The sequence below is a fragment of the Engraulis encrasicolus genome, chromosome 17, assembly GCF_034702125.1.
Source record: "Engraulis encrasicolus isolate BLACKSEA-1 chromosome 17, IST_EnEncr_1.0, whole genome shotgun sequence".
Taxonomy (NCBI): Eukaryota; Metazoa; Chordata; class Actinopteri; order Clupeiformes; family Engraulidae; genus Engraulis; species Engraulis encrasicolus.
In genome coordinates this window covers 15142368-15162834 of record NC_085873.1, presented here as the reverse complement: position 1 = coordinate 15162834, position 20467 = coordinate 15142368, and the positions used below count along the sequence as shown (strand labels likewise).

The window sequence follows — 20467 nt, the reverse complement described above, 5'->3', positions numbered from 1 at the left end:
GTCTTTGAGTCTTTGTATGTTTTTTTGGTTTTTATGTTGCCTATCTGTAAAGCGTCATTGAGTGCCATGAAAAGCACTACATAAATCCAATGTATTATTATTTTTATTATTAAAAATGTGCTTTAAAAAGCAGTCTGCTGTCAGAAATCGCCACTTTTTACTTTTGACTGACCTTGTGCAAAAAAAACATGCCATGAAAAATCTGACATAACATCAGTAGACATATTCACATTTTTATTGGCTGTTGGCACTCTGGGATTAAATACATTCAAACCGTGAGGGGAGGAAAACACACTTTTATGACAGTGTAACTTTTCAGACAGGCATGTCCGTGGGCACCACATAGCTGCAGAGGGCTTTAATTAGTTTTATGTCTAACTGCTTCTTTACATCACACTTTGGCTGCTTCCCAATGTCCAGTGTTCTACCCTTACTAGGACGTGAAGCACCCAGTGATTGGATACTCTTTGGTGAGCTCCGCAAAGTATCCAATCACTGGGCGTTTCATGTCCTAGTCCTGGACATTTGGAAACAGTCTGACAATGGTAATGCGGCCTCTGAGACCATGTTAGTGGTGATGTTGCTCTTTTTTTCAATTTCACTTTGCAATTCAATTTAAATTGGTACGCAAAGGGTAATATCAGGAATGCCCAAGGCATATCATCAGGCTCCCTCTCTAATCTTAATCAGAGATGGATATCTGTCTTAATACGGTACGTTGACCGTGAACAGCAAGAAACAGCAAGAATGTGAAAATAACAAATTTGTCCAAATTTTGGCTTGGCTCACATAGCCTTCTTGAAAACCTACCTGGGAGCCCACCTCTCCTTGTGACACAGCACTCCACAGCACATATCATAGACATGGCTGCCCTGTGCTCTGAGATCTGCCTAAATGTACGTGTGTGCTACAGTATATGGTTCATATATGTGAAAGTATGTGTAATGTCTTATGTATTTCGTATTGATCTACAGTATGTATGCTACTGGACACCTTCATTTCCCTCAGGATCAATACATGATACCCTACTCTACTACTCTATATACCTTGTGGTTGAGGCATAGAATGGAAAAAAAAACCCTTTGGTCATTTTGATGATACTGTATCTTGATCCCCTAGCTGCTGACCAACCACTATGAGCGTTGTTGGAAATACTACTGTCTGTCGGGAGGTTGGGGCAGCTTTGGGGCTGCTTCTGAGGAAGAGCTACATCTCTCTAGAAAACTGTTTTGGGGAGTTTTTGATGCGCTTTCTAAGAAGGTAGGCCTTCAAAATGCTCTGCACACGTTTTTTTGGGAAACATTGACTTACAATACAGTCTGAACACATTTTGTGATTGCCTCTTTGGTGTGTGTGCTTGCGCGTGTGTTCATAAAAATTGCAAGCACAAATAAATTCTATTAAAATATATATGTACATGCTTTGTGATCGGCTCTCATTTTGGTGTTCTAATTTCTATGAAAAATATATACTGTATGTATATACTGGATGTTTATTCTACTGGTCATTGGCCTTTTTGTGATTGTAGAAGTATGAACATGAGCTGTTTAAGCTTGCCCTGCCTTGTTTGAGTGCCGTGGCCGGAGCTCTGCCCCCGGACTACATGGAGTCCAACTATGTGGCCCTGCTGGAGAAGCAGTCATCAATGGACGCAGAAGGAAACTTCAACCCCCAGCCAGTTGATACTTCAAAGTCTGTTTGTATTTTCAAAAGTTGCAGTTTTTTGTATGCAGTAGGTGACATTTTGAAGTACCTTAATGCTTATTCTTCTGCACAGTGTGACTATTCCTGAAAAACTGGATTCCTTCATCACCAAATATGCTGAGCATTCGCATGAGCGGTGGTCTATGGATAAGGTATTTTTCCTATTTTTAGCAGTTTCTTTCCAGAATTCATGCTGCCCATTCACAAAAATATTGCACGATGCACCTTTAAAAGTGTAAAAACAAATGAACAACTTAATGCAGAAGAAAAACTCATGCATACTTTGTAATAATCAACTTCTATTTTATTTTCTCAGTTTACTTTAGGCTGGGTGTATGGCGAACAGCTCTGTGAATCCTCCAAGGTTCATCCTCTTTTGAAATCGTACAAAAGCTTGTCAGAGAAGGTAAGCTTTTCCTTGCATTGCTTATTTCAGTCTGCATGAATATTTTTGTGTGTAAAAAGATACAAATTTGACCATGCCTTGGCATGTTTGTGGGTAGATGACGTGACGTGTAAATTTTGCTGTCGCAGGCTCTTAAAATTAAGTAAATTCATGCTTTCAAAATTGTCAATGCTTTAAATGATTAAACTAATGTCGTTGTTGTGAAAAAGTAATGTGTAATAAATCCAGAGCTTAAATAAGTATACTTAATTTTGAGTCAAATGTCACATTTGTCCTATGGTGTGACTGAGGCAAGCCTGGTTCTCCATATTAAAACATTTTTAAATAAATAATCAAAGCTCAGTAATTTGTCTAAACAACCCTGGCATGTTTTTCAAGGTGTCTATTTTAGCAAGTGGCAATGCTTAATTTTTTTCCTGTTTTTCTGAGACCGTATGGACTTATGAAACTTTGTCGCAGAAAACAATGTCCTGTGGTGTGACATACTGACATGGGTAATTCTGTGGATAAGTATCTATTGTTTAAGCTCCAGTCGTGCATAAATTGTGACTTTAGACCCTTAAGAAGTCAATGGCAAGGGTGGATTTTAGATTTTTCTCTCAGAGTTCTTCAGTCAATCAATTATGTTTTGCTACCACAAGATGTATTAGTTTTGTAGTCCTTTGGTGTGACAGCCATAAAATACATTTTGACAATAGTGTATATTTTTCATATTTTTTTCTTATGTAGATGTATGAAAATGCATCTTACTAAAGGTGAAATTGTATTTCAGTTGGCAACGACATGGCTTTAAATTAACTCAAAAGCTCAAAAGTCCTATGGTGTGATGGTAAAAGTCCTATGGTGTGATGGTAAAAGTCCTATGGTGTGATGGTAAAAGTCCTATGGTGTGACACTTTGGAGTATCACACCAAAGGACAAACAGGTCACACCAATGGACTAGATATTTGAGAAATAGCTTTTAAAACAACTGGTAGTACATTTTTTTGTTTTTTTTTTGTTTGACTAGATAAATATTGTGTATTCAAATTACTTATTCCTTTATTGGCCTTTGGAATTTATACTTTGATGCATTGTTGATGAATATTTGCTGTTGATTTTAGATATATATGAACTTTATTACAGGCTCTAGGCCCAATAGGCAGACACACATCATATTATACATATAAAACAATAACATAAGATACTGTCAAATGATATAAAATGTCATTAATGGTGCTTTGAAACCATAAAATATAACGGTAACAGTGAAGGAAAGATAAGTGAGACAGTATATAGAGGAGTATAGATGAATTAAGTATGCAGTGGAGAGCTCAATATACAGCATAAATGTGCTTTCCAGCTTGAGATACCAAACAGGCACTGGCCACTACACACTACAGGTTCAATGGTGTGACAGTCATAGCATACCTACAAAAGTGTGATGGTCATGCCAAGGTCACACTTCAGTATGAGTCTTACGAGCTCTGCAGGTTACATTCAATGACCGCATGGCTGTCATTAAGAGTTACGATAGGCTGATAATCGACGATTCAAAGACTTATAAGTGTAAAGTGTAGGTCCATATTGACTACAACATTATATTATGATCAAAAGACAAAATAATCATGTTGATATATTTGTTTCTGGCTCAGTTTGGCATTTCTGTCCTTTAGCGTGACATGAATGTCTTACGGTGTGACATGTTTTAAATGCTCAAATATTTGTTTGAGCTAAACAATATGTTTGATAAACACTGAATATTGCAGTAGGGAAGAGCAAATTATCGTCCCTGAAAAGTTCGTATAAATTCGGACAATTTTGAACATTTAAAAGAAAGATATCCCTGTTTTTCCTCGAAGGTTTCTAATAATCTCACATCTAATGGGAAAAAAAATACTTAAATGGTAATTTTTCATTAAATTAAGACTTTAAAAAATTGCAATAAATATGAAGAGTGTAACAATGTTCATAAAACTCAATCAAGCCATTTCTACATTACTTAATATATTTATTTCTTAACGTCACACCAAAGGACATATTTTCAGCAAATTGCTTTATCAACGTAAATAAATAATCAATGAATAGACCAACATTGTGACCACTTGGATTTTTTGAAAGATTAATTGCTGCACTACGTAGACTCCTCATAAACAATGTTTTGTGAAAAAAATGTTTTTGCTGCCTATCCGTCATCTACCCTTGTATGGGTGATTTGTTAAATATTTTAACGAAAACAAACATTTGCATGATTATTTTGTCAACAGTGTTATGGACAAATGTTATGTCATTTCAAACATAGATTAAAAATACAACACAGTTGAAAAGACATAAGTTTGAAAGTGATTAAGTCCAATAACAAGAATTTTTAAATCAATCTGTGCAACTGATATGGAAAATGTGATTCTTGAGCTTCATAAATAGGATTTTATGATTCACTGTGATGCAGACTTTTTAAATTATAAAACCCTGTAACGTCAGATTTGAATTGGACTTTGGACTATGAAATACTTCCCTCTCCAGAGATAATCCCCAGTATATGTTTTTAGGATTCCTCCAACACATAAGAGATCAATTGCACAAAAACACTTTCAACACAGTTGACAGACAATGTAACACAATTGTTGGGAGTAACACAGTTGACAGTGCAGGAGAACAAGTTGGCATTTGGCATTTGGCAAGTTGGCTTTTTTAGGAGAAAAAAAGAACAGACAAACCCATCTCCCGAAAACACAAATCATTTGGTTTTTTTTGTCTGTCGACATGGAGATAAATTGACAAAAACATACTCTTCCTCAACTGGCATAGCTGATATGTAGCACAAACATTGATGGTGACACAGTTTGGCATTTCTGCCATTTTCAGGGTGTTGTGATAACTGCATACCTCAGAACTTTCACCAGGGACGTGCACAGGAATTTCAAAGGGCAGTTGCTCTAACCTGAAGAAAGGGCAACCCCCCCCCCCCAAAAAACAAAAAACAAAAAGAAAACCCATCAACAATGAGCGGCCTTCAGAAATTTTTAGGAAACTGCACCATGGGTATTATTGTTTTTAGTAGTAGTAGTAGAAGTAGTATATTATTGTCATAATTATTAATATTATTTTATTGTATAGTATCTTGAATGCGTACCATATGATATAACATGCTAGTTTTTAAACATGTAGGCCTACCTATTAATCATATCAGAGATGATCAGCCTTATGCCCACCTGCCCTAAATGTCTCCTGATCCCACATTTCCTCATGTGTGGTATGTGGCTGCCCCTAAATTAAATGAAATTATGAGAAAAAGCCTTGATAGTTTTTAAACCTGTAACTTATCAGTCACAGAGATGATCAGTCTTATGCCTACCTGCCCTATGTGCAGAGGTCTGTGGCTCTGAGTCATCCTCATCTTAAATGAAATGAAATGATGAGTAAATTAATAGGCTAAATATGAAGATGCTTAATCAATTAACCCACTGTCATCTTTATAATCCTTGTAGCAGCCAAAGTAGACTTTAAGTTATAATAAATAGAAATGGTTTAAAATGGTTAAAAGATCATTTCATTTGAATTTGAAATTTCGTTAATATGCATATTCCATGATTAAAATGATGAATATTATATAGGAAAGCTAAAACAATAAGAATTCACAGGTTTAGGTCATTTGTTGGGTCTTTTGTAGCCTATATTAAAAAATGTGTACTGTCGCTTTAAGAATTGACGAGCCGGCTTTCATTCAGATCGCAAAGAACCGTGGCCTGGGAGCGACCAGTTCTTATCTGTTGCTCTGAAGCCCCGAGCTTCTCGCATACTTAATAACCTTTTATTTTCATTACAGATATTTTAGTTAGTTCATGCACATTTTGTAGGCCTATGTCTTGAGAAGAACAGTAAACGCCAGTTATCATGTGGAGTGGATTTATTTCAATTACATGGACATTGACAGTGGAAACAGTATCTTTGGGTCGGGGAGTATATCAGGGTAAGAAAAAGCACGTTCCAAGCGGTCTCACCAAGATCAAACCTCTACAATCCTGAACAAGATTCTCTGCCTCACCTGCACCTGTTCATTTTTTTTTCGCAGCCAACTCTGCAGAGATGTGCTTCCTTTAGCTAGCCTACCCCCTTAAGTTCTCTCTTGCTTGATAAAACGACATGTCATCTGCACGTTTCTTAGTTGAGTTAGCCTTCCACAAAACAACCTGAGCCATGTAAAACGTTGACAATGACTGCAAGCTAGCTGGCTGTCGTTTTTCCCCAATATCTGAACGTGGCACACCGGCTGTCAGATTAAAGTCCTAAACTCGACATCGGCTTTAAGAGGCATTAATTGTGGTCATGTAGTGTAATACTGTGTAGTCTGCTATGTTTCCAGCTCACCTCAGGCCGCCAGGGCAGTCGCTCTACTCCCACGACATCTTCGACATATTTTGCGTCTCTGCCCTGGTCGCATCGCATGCATGCTTGCTCCCCCCTCCCTCCCATGTAGAGCTGCGCGTGCCCCCCCCAACGCGCATGCTGCCCCTCCCTTTGCCTATCTCTCGAGGTGCAGGTGAATCTGAATTTGAAAACTTAATTTAGGAAGCTTCAATCAAAAATACGAATTGCAAAGCAAATCAGTTGAAACATGAAATCTTAGCCTATTTTTCCGAGGCATATCTACAGCTGGCTGTCGGGGTTTTTTTTTTTTTTTTTGCTACCTAAACGTGGCGCTGGCTGGCTGTCAGATGTATGATAACTAAAAGTTCTAAACTCAACATTGTTGATAATAGAGAGGTTGATTGTGAGCATATTTTGTACCCTAATATGTAGACTGTGTGTAGGGCTCTAGCCGACACCCAGGCATCTTCAAAATCTTTCGTGTCTCTTATAGGCGCTCAAGCGCCTGTCGCGTGCCCCTCCCCACCGGAGTTGTTGCGTAGGCCTAGAACTACCTCACATCGCTCGTGCCCATTCTCGACGGGTCTGATGAATTTGTATGACTGACTTAAGTCTTTATTGTACAAAACTTCAATCAAAATTATGAATTATAAAGAAATCAAATGATATTGAAATATGAAATTATAATTGCCAAATTATTTTCCCCTCCCTTGGAAGGGCAATATCAGCCAATGTGGGCAAAAGGGCCGTTGCTCGGGCACCGTGGGCAACTATGCTCTGCACGTGCCTGACTTTCACCACAACACCTTTATCAATTAATTCTTATTTTTCTACATATGATTTCTAATTCAGGTTTATGAATATGTTGACAACAAAGTTGACAACAAAGACCATACAAAAGAATGGTTTCAATTACGGTAGAGGTGAACTCAAAACGTACCAAACGGTCTTCACATTACCACCCAAAGAGGTAATGACCTCTTAGGACTTAGGACCAAACCATTACTGATTTATGGAGAGGGTTTCAGTGTGTGACCTGGGGAGGCACACAAAATGGCCAATTTAATGCATAATGGAAAAGCACAATAGTCTTTTTCAATTTTTCATATTGTGATAATTACTGTGAATCAACATCCTCGTCAAAACAAGTTTTTACATGCTAATATGATATTCATTCTTGCTTCTTGAGTTTTTGTATTATATGAAAGATAAATGTGTGCTGATGTTCAAAACATCATTGGTTGCAGTTAATAGTTAATGGAATTGACAAATAAAGCCCATGGACTTAAAATGTTACTCAAATTATAGAATAATCAAGAGTAATCAAGATTACCATGTCATGCTACGTGGTGCATTTTCTTTTAAATCCTCACACAGTACCTGGAAACATGTCGTTTACCACAATGTAACTTGCATACGTTTGCGCCTCTCTATCAGGACAAAGAGACATATCGATTGCCCATAAAGGAGTCTTTAAAGACCATCTTGTCATGGGGGTGGATCATCGAGAGGAGCAGAGAGGGTGACACATCCACGCTTCACAACCGCACACGCCGGATTTCATTGTCAAGTCAGGTAATCAAAAACAAGTCCTTTTTGAATTAATGCAATTGTTCTATTTGTTCAGTTCTCTATAGAATATTTTACCAGAATGCTGAAAAATGTATTTAAAAAAATATATTGACAGAGTTTAAAAGTAACAGAATTGTTAACAAGGGTGTTGATCCTTGCTCTAAGATGTAACATGTAAACAACAACATTTTGTTTGATCTGTATTGACGTTTCTCAAAAACATCTCTGAAAAAAAACGGTTAGTGAATCCTTTTGAGCTAAATTGGCAACTTCACTGTCTGTAGTATAAAGACAAGCCATATCTTAAAGCCTTTTACAGTTTATAATTGTAGGTTTGTAAAGAAGCTTGTTAATGGAATCACATTAGTGTATCCATTTTTTGGCCCTACCATGGCCTAACGGTGGGGCGCTAGCTTACTACGCTGGCGACCCGGGTTCGATTCCGGCCCGGGTCATTTGCCAGTCCTTTCCCGTCTCTCTCTCCCCACTCGTTTCCTGTCCCTCTGTCACTATCCTGTTGTCTCAAATAAAGCAGTTTATCCATTTTTTTTTCTTTTTACATGAAGCATTCCATGGAGGGTGCCCAGGGGTTTAGTCCTCGACCGATCGACATGAGCAACGTCACACTTTCCAGAGACTTGCATGTGAGTGAACCCCTGGAAGTAGCAGCACATTGCTCCACCATTAACGTTAAGACACAGCATTATAAATCTGCTGTTCCCCGAATGGCGATGACCAAGTCGTAGTGCTTTACTAAAGGCCCAGTGTTGTGTCATAGTACAGTAGTGTAGTACTATGGTAGGCAACTTTTCAATTGCCTCGGTTACATGGGACATTTAATCCCAAATAAAACTTAATTCCGTGATGAAAACATCATGTAAACACCTCACAATTCGGAATTAAATGAAAGTGCACTGTGGGACTCAACCGAACTGAACTGGAATGTGTGCATACTGGGGCTAAAATATGTACTTTACACAGCAGTGAGTAGTCAGTGAGTTGCACACATCTGCATGTGTTCACTTGTTACAGTTAGCATCATATGTGCTACCCATTACTGTATATTTATTTGTAGTTCTACAAATTATATGGTATGTACAGATTACACATTTCATGGTATATTTTCTTTTTTCAGTCCTTGGCTGAACTACTCGCAGAGAATTATCATAACACATGGGCAAAGAATAAGAAATCTGAGCTTGAAGCCAAAGGTAGTATCAAATCCACTTTGATTTTTGTTATTGACTTCTTCAAAAGTCATACTATTCATTTTACATTTGTCATGGTATATTGTTAGATTATTAAAATATAGATCAGCCTTCAGATATCCGTAAACTAAGAAAGATTAAACAAAAAAGCCTTGATTTTTATGGCTATGTTTCTTAATGAATTATGATTTCACACATTGATAGTGTAGGTAATGGTATACTGTATATACAAGTATTATGTACGGCCTAAATGCATTTTTGACTGCCACTAATACCAACTAATACCAATGATCTACAAAAATCTCGAAAAGCATACCTTTGTGAAGCAGATAATTCATTGTCACCTTAATTAATTAAAATTGGTATTAGGAATATTATTAAAGGGATACTCCACCCCCAGGCCAAATTAATGTTAAAGAATTGTTGACTAAAATATTTTGTCCTGATGTGGTTGACAAAAGCAATACCAACTTTAGGCTATTTGTGTCCCCATATTGAATATTAGGTTTCCTACAGCAGCAGCCGCATCTTGACCGAGAAGCCGAAGTTGTCCGAGGTAGCATGACGTCACGTTCGATGGGAGGGGCTTGGGACAGGCTAATTGGGGGGGGGGGGGGGGGAATGACTCAAGTGAATTTATTCACTTTGGCCGAAATCTTTCGCTTGGCGCTGCAATGTTGCATGGAACTACTTGAATTCAAGCAGTGTTCAATGCTGACAGATTTGGACAATGGCTGGATCGCCAGGAAAACGCTTTCACACACTTATTTAAGTCTTGGGAATGCGGGGAGACACTAAATTTAGCCTGGAGGTGGCGTATCCCTTTAAAGAAGTAGTTTTATTGCAATATAAAAAGTACACCTTATGGGCCCCTTCCCTCCTTAGATTTCACCCTACAGTTGGTAATACTGCACCATATTAGGGGATGAGTTGTCTCCCCTCTTAAGTTATCTGAAGGTGTCGACCAGCAGAGGTTGCCTACTTTCCCACTTCCAAAAATTCTGACCTTCGTGGTACATTTTGTGTAAGGTGTAAAGTAAGATGGAAAGAGGTATCTAAGATGAGTAAAATGAGCATAACAGATACAAATAACAGATACAAATGACTGCTTGTGTGTCTACATTGTGCCATGACCCCTCAAGTGCTTGTTTTCTGATAGGTGGAGGTAGCCATCCTTTGCTGGTGCCGTACGACACGCTAACTGCCAAAGAGAAGTCCAGAGACCGGGAGAAAGCCCAAGACGTCCTCAAGTTTTTCCAGATAAATGGCTATTCTGTGTCAAGGTGAGTTTAAAAAGGACAAAAGTATTTCTCCTGTGTGTACTGTACCTGACTAAAAAAAATGTTTTTTTATGTTTATGTTTATTTTCTAACCATATAGGTGCTAAAATCCTCTCTGTCATCTCAGTTCAATAGAAACTGATGCCCATATCATATGAGTATGCCGATCATAGGGTGTACAATATGTATGGAATAGCGGCCGACGAGGTGTCCCGATATCAAGGGAAATAATGGACGAGGCGGAGCGTTCTAAACAGCCCGACGGCGCAGCCAAAGGGCTGTTCACTTCGCCAAGTCCATTTTACCTTGATATCGGGACACCTCGAAGGCCGCTATTCCGCTTATCACCCGGTTACCAGCATTAATAGTATTAATTTATTAATATGTTGATCTAAGGCTTCGTGAGAAAGTAGATTCACCACTGCGCTTGTTACGTTGCTATGGGCACCACTTCCTAATCTAGTGAGACACGCCTCTATCGGAGGCATGTAAGGACGCGTGCAGAATGTTGGGGTGACTTGACAACCAAATGCGATAGAATTGCAGACTGGGTTTTTGACTTGACAACCAGATGCGATAGAATTAGTAACGGGGTCTTGACTAGACAACCAGATGCGGTAGAACTAACGACGCGGTCTTGACTAGACAACCAGATGCGATAGAACTAGTAACGGCACTTTGCCAGAAAGTTAAAAAAAGAAGCAACTTGGACGCCCGCATGACATCATAGGTGTCCTGCTACTGGGGAATAAAGGACACTTGCTCAGCCAATCAGAAGACGTTCCGTCTGCTCACTGGGTGATAAAGTGTAATATAAACCCTGCTCAAACTTTACACTCAAACCCAGAGTGCTGCTTCAGGCTGGCCACATCCTGCTGGATGGATGATGGAAGGCGTGTCTGACATATGGGAGGGTTATGCATATACACACTCTAATTGGCTGACCCTGTAGCAACCCAATGTAAGTTGGCTGCCGGATGTGAGTGCCCGGATATCCGCCCGAGTATTTGCATGCATTTGCATTCATTTCCACCATCAGGAATGCTTTGCGGTACCACAGCTACCCTATGTGAGTCGCGCTGTGTCGCCTGACTGTCCCTTATAATATGATTGTAGCCTACCGTAACAACGCGGCCTCGGCCCCCGCCGCAAATATCCACCACACCACCACGGGTCCTCTGGTGTTGTGACCGTTTTAGGATATTTTTTTCATATCCAATACTTGCACATTAAGAGTGACAATTCCATCATGGATGTTTAAACGATATGTGCGAATGCAGTCATGTTGAATTTAGGGTGGCCAAACCATGCCATGTCATGAAGAACGTGCATCACATTATTTAAACAGCTCGTGTAAACAGTTATCCTGAGTGCCCGAGTCTTTTTGGAGATCGGAGGCTTGATGCGCAAAGAGATGGGAGAGAAATTAGTTGTGCGCGCGCGCACACATCTGCACAATATCCACCGGACACGAAGTTACTGGCTCCAATGTTTCAGCGTCCCGTTTGATTCTGTACTGACACTTTTAAGTTTACGTAGCACAATCAAATGAATAGGCTATGTCTAAATTATAGGCTGTAGTCTCCAATGTGCCTAGTTCACGTGTTGTTGGCATCACCAAATATTCTGCACAATGTGTGGCATAACTTTTCGAGTGCTACATTTAGACCGGGTAAAGTATCGAGCATGGTCTGTCCCTTCAATAATATTAAGAATGTCCCGTAACAACTCGGTATCGGCCCCCGCCGCAAGTATCCTCCACCACGAAGGTCCTCTGATGTTGTGACCGTTTTAGGATATTTTCATATAATACAGAAATAAGAGCGTGCGCGCGCCCCTCTGACTGTATCTAGACATGGAGGGAGAATGGCTCCAATATTTATATTCAGCGCCCAGCCAGTTTAATTCTGCACTGACACTTTTAAATGTAGGACTACATGGCACAATCAAATTAGTAGGCTATGTCTAAATGTAGGCAGGCTCTAGTCACCAATCTGGCTTTGTTGTTTCGGCATCACCAATAATAATGGCACAATATGCGGCATGGTTTCGCGTGTTGTTTTTGCACCACCAAATAATAACTACACAATATGCGGCATAGCTGCTGTTTTCTAACTCAGAGAGAAGGCTATGCCCAGATATTATTTTAACTTGTAGGATATCCTGATGTTATGTTTCACTAATGTAAGGAGTAAAACTCAGAAACTTCCCGACTGGGTAAACTCGTGACTTTAATGCCTTCCGAAACGGGCTATTCCAGTGTCTGTGACAGCGCATCTATTTTAGGCTATAGTCTTGTGCAGAACTTTTCATTTAACATTGCGAATGGGCAGGATGATTTGCTTAGACACGCACGTGCTTCAGAGCAGCTAGAACTGTGCAAGGTGACTGCTGCAGTTTTCAGCTCATTCCTCCTGGATAATAAAAACAAAATAATGCCGACGAGAAAGTAACGCCGTTATCTTTTGATGGATTCCCTTTGAGTGCCCGGTTTAATTTTCACACCCAAATCAATTCGGTTTTTAGTTATAATTTCATATTATTATTATTATTATTATTATTATTATTATTATTATTATTATTATTGTTATTATTATTTATTATTATTATTATTATTATTTTTATGTTAGGAACTGGTGTCGCCGAAACGGCGATGTGCTGTGGGCTCTTTACGCACGGCACCTATGTCCCTTCCATCTTCAGTCAGACTCAAATCGGACCGAAATCAAGTAGCTGAGGTTAAACTGTCGTAAATACACGACCGAAATCGAGTAGCTGAGGTAAAATAGACGTAAATACTCGGGCGGATATCCGGGCACTCACATCCGGCAGCCTACTTACATTGGGTTGCTACAGACCCATCACTGCCTGAGAAGTTAAAACATTTAATCAACATCAACGTTTTTGGCAAAGGCAACAGCGCTGATGGAACACATGGACCCGCAATGCATTTTGAGATCGCCCCAATCTGTGAGCCGACACATGTAGAATCTTTTGAATGGCAGCCCATCAGTACCAAGTGCTTGCAGTTCATAATGAGGCTCCTTGGTAAATTCAACAGAAAGCTAATGAATTTCATTTGGTCTCAAAAGCCACAGTAGCTTGTTAAAACCTGTTTTATACATACAGTACTGTACGTCACATCATGGATACAAGGATTATATTGCATGTAACAGATGTTTTTATCCAAAGCCACTTACAAGCGAGTATTTAAGCAGGATAATACAATACATTGGGAAATTCAGAGTTTGTCCCTTATACGTTTACCTATTTAAAAATGCTTATAAATGAGAATATCTGAGCATAACCATGTTAATGCATGTTTTTGTTAAACTTTTTAAAGGTTAAAGAAGGATCAGGAACTGGACACTCCCTCAATAGAGAAGCGGTTTGCATTCACATTTCTGCTTCAGCTCATCAACTATGTGGACCAGGCCCATGAGCATCTGTTAGAACTTGGTGAGGGGAAATCTCACCATTTTCACAGTTCCATCACATCTTAACCCCTTAACTCTTAGCCTCTGCTCTGTTATAAACTTATTGTCACCAAAATGGTATTGACCAAGGCCTAATTGGTTACCTAAGACTCCTTGCATTGACTTAGCAATGTTGTTACGATGTAATTTAGTGTTTCCAGCAAAGAGTGAATTGGCCCATCAATGGGCTGCCCATCTGCAGTGAGAGGCTACACTTGTGCATTAATACATGTAATACGTTTTCCACCCCTTCTATAGCATTTGTATGTGTAGCATTTGTAGCATTATTTAAACAATGCATAATTCGATTTAACATGCCTACATTGGCATTGTATTGAATTTTATTAGCATATTCATATTACTAGGTGTACACTTGGTTCTGATTATATTTTCATTTTCATTTTGCAAGATGTCATTGATGTGCAAAAGGGAGAAAAGGGGTGTCATGGACAGCAAATGAAGTTTTTTGGAAAGGTTGTATATTTTTTATCCTTTTCTGACATTTCTTTTGCTTGGCTTTGTTAAAGTCTGCATGCTGCATGGACAGTTTTATGCTCCTTTAACCTTTCCATTATTTTCCAAGAATCATGAGCATACATGCAGTATGGGAGAACCGGTTCGATTGGCACACTTTTTACTTTAACGTGTTTATAAGACTGTGCAACATATACAGATACAGTAGTTCTATAATTTGACAACAAGTCACATATCTAGTCTCCTAGATGCCAATGTAATTTCAGATGTTTTATGGTTAAGATGACATTCTTGGCCAGTCAGGTTCTGTGAAACATGAATGCCAGACAAAGGAAACAGCATCTTGTATGCAGCATCCTATAGCTTTATTGTGGACACACTCAACAGAACACTTGTATAAAATGGGTCGATTTTTATTCTTTTTCTACCCTTAGTCAATATCGAGATGCCCTCATCAATTAAGCTCACCTTTCATTCTTTTAGCCAAGCTGACTACTGTTACTACAAATGAATTTACATGTCAGCTCAAAACTCAAACATAATGCAGGTTTATTTTTGCATGAAATTCCAATCAGACACCCTCGTCTCAAACCCCTGGCGTCGATTTGTGATGCCACTTGAACAGGCTGCAATTTCTGATGCAGAGGGCATACCCGTCGCATCATATGTTGACACAGTCACCTAGACCTATACCTTTCCCTAACCCTAACTGTCAATGAAGTTATTCTTCTGCAAGAGGGTGCCTTTTAGGCCCTCTGCACACCAGTTCCTCCAAAGTGCAGAGCACCAGTGCAGATGTCCGGTCATCCACAGACATTTGCGCCGGTGTGCGGGGTTGTATTGAGAACCATGGAATCAAACATTGGCAGAGCAGTGTGCCGCACTTTGCCGGAACCATTGTGCGGAAGTCTTTTTGATGGCAAGGGCATAACTTTAGTGCCAAAAACTGCTGTCTGGCCAAATGGCGTCAGAAATGGACACATCAGAATGAGACTGTGTAGAATCGGAACATGTTACTAACAAAAATGTAAATAATGTTTGATAGATATGGCGTAGACACAAGCTTTCCGTAGGATGATCAGTCCTGCATGCTGAATGTGCGCGGAAATCTTTTTTTTCTCAATTTGTTCGTCTCTCATTTTCCGATCGACCTGGCTCCCCCCTACTTGAGCATGCACACTTTAACTGTAAGCAAAGCAGTAATACTTGTTTTGAAAGATATTTGTACATCATGTGTCTCAGGTGGCCTTGCCCCTAGTGGATCAGTATTTCAAAAACCATCACATGTACTTCCTTTCCACTGCTTTGCGACCTCTAAGCAGTGGTGGCCATGCTTCTAACAAAGAGAAGGAAATGGTAACCAGGTAAGACTTCTACACTAGATGGACAACCTTTGGCTGGGCAGTTAGTTAATGGGGTTGTTTGACATGGTAAACTGTTCATCACAATTGCTAATACAGTAATCATTTTTTAATTTGTTGTAAATGTTTGAGTTAGTGAATGTTCATTTTTGATTGAAGGCAAACAAATTGGGAAAAGCCAGCGATTTTGATAGCTAACTAACGTTGTGCCCCCCTCGTGTGCAGAATGAGGAGGTAGGAATGTTGGTGTAATTGCTGGCCAGCATGGCACTAGTCTTACCCAGGGCATCACATATGGGGAAATTCGGCATTGTTTCAGGAGTCATCCCTAGTTTGGGTTATTTACTATGGGGAAAGGGGAGTTTGTTAAAAGGACTTGTCTAACCTGCCTATTGGACTACAGTTAGAGATCAGTACCTGGGCTACAATCTGTCACATTTACGTACATGTACTGTGTATGTGTTCATCAATGTGCACTGTCCTGAAATAATAATGTACAGTAACTAAAGTAAAGTTTGAGATTCAGGACTTACTGTACTTAGAGCCAGCAGATGTGTTGCCAGCACTAGGTGCAGTAGGAGCATGACGGCAGGATTCTGCACATGCCGAAGAGAGATTGTGGCTGACATTTGTAAGCTCCCTGATGATGTCATCACCCAACAACCACCAAATAACCCAAAAACTCCATTGCAGTATTCCAGAACCTCAGTACAGTATTCCAGATTGCCTGTAATCTTTCTCATTATGGAAAATGGCATACAGTTGTTGGAAGGAGAGGATTAAACCCAAGTTCTGATGTCCAGTTAATGGATACGAAGGATACAAAGTCGTAAAGACCACTAACATAAGATGTGTCTCCTTGCTCTTGAGAGGTGTACAGCATCACTGAATGGCTTATCACTTATTATCACTAATGTGATCATGTGCTATATAAATATTTTTTGATTGATTGATCCCAAGTTTTTTTTTTTTTAATATAATATATAATTGAAATTTACATTTTTTTTAACATAGTACAAACATGTTACTCAGTTACTCTGTGTTGCCCAAGTGATTATATCTGTAGTGGTCTGACCAACTTCAGTTTTATCTACTTTTTTCTAGTGTTTCCATCATTATAGGTTTCTTTTTATATTCCTATACAGTCTTTCTATACAACTTTCTTGCACTATTAGAAATGTGTTTTTTCTCCTTTTCTCTTTTCTCTCATTGCAAACCCTCTCTTGCTCAGCCTCTTCTGCAAACTCGGAGTTCTTGTCAGACATAGGATATCACTTTTTGGTAAGGATAGTGTGGAAGCTTGCACAATATTGTCTTGCCTTTTGCCTGGTCCAAGGTAAAACAAAGAATTAGGCTATGATTTTGCCAGCTTTCTTTTTCATGGATGTTGCTGTATTGCTACTTAAATCTGTGCGAGTATGTGTGAGTATTCTGTAAATGTGAAACCATATTAGTTGACCAACTTTTTTAGTGAATATAGAAACAAGAAGTGGTGGTGAGATTCTGATGTAGCAGAAGGAGTGATATAGTTGATGGAATTATATTGTGATTTATTTAGACAACATTGTAAAATCTTTTTTTTTTTTTTTTAAATTATGGACCCAGAGGTTTGCTAGGCGCAGGTGATCCCTTGTGGAAATCTCCAACACACAGTATGCAACTGAAATAAATACTGTCATCACTGTGGTTAAAGATACTTTCACGATACTTTTTACTTACTTCAGGTAGAGTTTGACGTTCTAATTTTTGAAAATGTGTGGCTTTCTCTTGACAAAAAGATGGGGAGTATCAAGCATCTCTGTACATAAAGGTTTAGAGAGGCACATGGAAGTGGTGATATACTGCAGACTGTATTATGAGCATAATACGTATAATGAAATCAGTTTACATAGTTTGGAATGACAATTGTAACTGATGGACAACCACTTCCTTTTCTCTTTTAGGAAATGATGCCACTTCAATTGTGAACTGTCTACACATATTAGGACAAACACTTGATGCCAGGTAAGTCCCCTTTTCACTTTTGTAAGAATCTGTAGTGTTTATGTACTATCATACTTTGTTCAGACGAGCTGGACAGCATGAGTACGAATACCTCTCAAACTGGGGTACATTTTGTTGGAAATGTACACTTTTAGTAGAATGGCTGTGTGAAATGGTTTTTGTGCATTTTATGTTTTACAGGCATGACGTCATGTGCGTCATCAGAATCTTCAGTTTGAGTTTGAATATTGGAATGTCAATTAAGTTAACCGTTTCTTCTTACGTTGGTCTTTGTACAGTGCAGATGTGTTTTTAACTAGGCCTAAAGGCTTCTCGTCAACTAAAATCTCCACATGACTCGTCTCTCATCATTTATCTACATTTAAAACCCAATAGGTTATGGGCCCAGGACATGCTGAAAAGAAGCCGTGATAGTTCTTTGGAAATACTTCGAGAGAAGAGAGAAGAATGATGTCGGAAGGTTTGAAGGTTTCAATTGTTCCGCTGAACGGCTCTAACTATCCAACATGGAAAGTGCAATGTCAGATGGCGTTGGTGAGAGATGGACTTTGGGGAATAGTGAAAGGTGAAGTGGCAACTCCTCTACGAACGGAAAAGGAGGAATATCCGAAGTTTGTGGCGAAGCGGGACCGCGCGTTGGCTACGATTGTGTTGTCAATTGAACCATCGCTGCTTTACCTACTCGGAGACCCGCGGGACCCTGCCACTGTCTGGCGCAAGCTCGCAGATCAGTTCCAAGCAAGAACTTGGGCAAACAGGCTGTCGCTGAGGCGCAAACTTCACGGTTTAACCCTGAAAGATGGTGAGTCTGTTCAAGATCATATTAAGCAAATGATTGAAACGTTTGATGCGCTGTCAATAATTGGAGATCCGATTGATGAAGATGACCGCGTAGTTTACCTACTCGCGAGTCTGCCAGAGTCATTCAACATGATTGTGACAGCATTAGAAGCAAGTGTTGATGTGCCGAAAATGGAAACGGTGACTGAGCGCTTACTGCATGAGGAGCGTAAAATGAAGCAACGTGATGCAGATGCAAACGGTGACGCGAAAGCAATGACCAGTAAACAGAAATTTTAAAGGGAAAGGTCCCAAATGTCACCACTGTGGAAAGTTTGGGCCACATCAAACGAAATTGCAGAAACTTGCTTAGGAGTGAGCAAAATGATGAAAAGCAAAGCCAAAAAGGATCAAAGCAAAAATCAAACAAGGCTGAAGTGAAACAAAGAAAAATGACAATGAGTGTGTAGGTCTAGTAGTGAGTCAGGCATTATCAGTGAAATCTGGAGAAAAAATGAATAGCTGGATTGTGGACTCTGGAGCTACCTGTCATATGTGCAATAACAGGAAGATGTTTATTGAATTTGAAAGCTCACAGCCAATTCAAGAAGTTACTCTTGGTGATGGATATTCAGTTGAGGCTACAGGAAGTGGCTCTGTCATGCTCAACATGATACTTGCTGATGACAAAATTCAAAAATGCAAGCTGAGTAATGTGCTGTATGTACCACGCCTGTCCTACAACCTGCTCAGTGTGTCCATGGCAACTCAGTCTGGAAAGACTGTGAAGTTCAGTGCTAATGAATGTAGCCTAATGGATGCTAATGGAAAGCCAATTGCAATTGCAAAGAAAGTGGATAGCTTGTACTATGTTCACTGCCCAAGAACCAAAAAGAGGCTCATTCAGCTGCAACAGAGAGCGCGCACAAGGAGACGAAGGGAACCACATGGCACCGGGCGCTTCGGTCACCTTGGAGTGCAAAATCTGAAGAGGCTAGCGAAAAGAGCAACTAGTGGATGGACTGGACTACGATGTCCTACAGGACACTGACTTTTGCGAGTCATGTGTTGAAGGGAAACACCATCGTGCCCCATTCCCATCTGATGGCAGAAAAAGAGCTACTGAACCACTTGGCTTAGTGCACAGTGATGTGTGTGGAAAAATAAATGAAAAGTCACTGAGTGGAGCAGAATATTTTCTGACGTTCATCGATGACTACAGTCATTACGTGTGGATGTATGTCCTGAAACACAAAGACGAAGTGTTCAACAAGTTTGTTCAGTGGAAGGCAGAAGTTGAAACATACAGTGGGAGAAAGCTGAAAGTTCTCCGCACTGACAATGGAGGAGAGTACACGTCAAAGGAGTTTGACGCGTTCCTGAAGACAGAAGGAGTTCGACACGAACTCACAGTGCCCAAGACTCCTGAACAAAATGGGGTTGCAGAGAGGATGAACAGAACACTTGTTGAGACAGTGAGGTCAATGCTGGCTGATGCAAAGCTGCGACAGAAGTTCTGGGCTGAAACGAATCAGTCTGTGGTGTTGAGACATCCGAAGATCACCATGACCACAGTTTGGTGGAGTTTGACGGCCTGAACAGTGAAGAACCAGTCGTCACTGAAACAGAAGAGCCAGAGGCTGAGACTCAAAGGCCAGTCAGAACTCGACAACCGCCAGATCGCTATGGAGAGTGGGCGACCGTCGCTGAAAGTGACCTGTGTGAGCCTGAAACAGTGCGTGATGCACTTACCAGTCCTGAAAAAGCAAAGTGGAAAGAGGCAATGCAAAAAGAGATGGAGTCTCTATATGCAAATGAAGTGTGGGACCTCGTGGAACTCCCAAAGAGCAAGAAA

At 39.8% G+C, this 20467-nt stretch overlaps 1 protein-coding gene across 1 annotated transcript in view; it reads left to right on the top strand.

Annotated features, from left to right (window-relative positions):
* The window catches only part of ryr2a (ryanodine receptor 2a (cardiac)), a 133524-nt gene that overhangs the window by 68491 nt on the left and 44566 nt on the right, over positions 1–20467 (top strand). Inside the window, exons 52-64 of the mRNA XM_063221827.1 lie at positions 1120–1260; positions 1529–1692; positions 1778–1856; positions 2021–2110; positions 7895–8032; positions 8596–8673; positions 9165–9240; positions 10397–10520; positions 13861–13976; positions 14403–14467; positions 15710–15831; positions 17060–17109; positions 17772–17832. Coding sequence (XP_063077897.1) covers positions 1120–1260; positions 1529–1692; positions 1778–1856; positions 2021–2110; positions 7895–8032; positions 8596–8673; positions 9165–9240; positions 10397–10520; positions 13861–13976; positions 14403–14467; positions 15710–15831; positions 17060–17109; positions 17772–17832 — 1304 coding nt within the window. The remainder of the gene's footprint in view (positions 1–1119; positions 1261–1528; positions 1693–1777; positions 1857–2020; positions 2111–7894; positions 8033–8595; positions 8674–9164; positions 9241–10396; positions 10521–13860; positions 13977–14402; positions 14468–15709; positions 15832–17059; positions 17110–17771; positions 17833–20467) is intronic.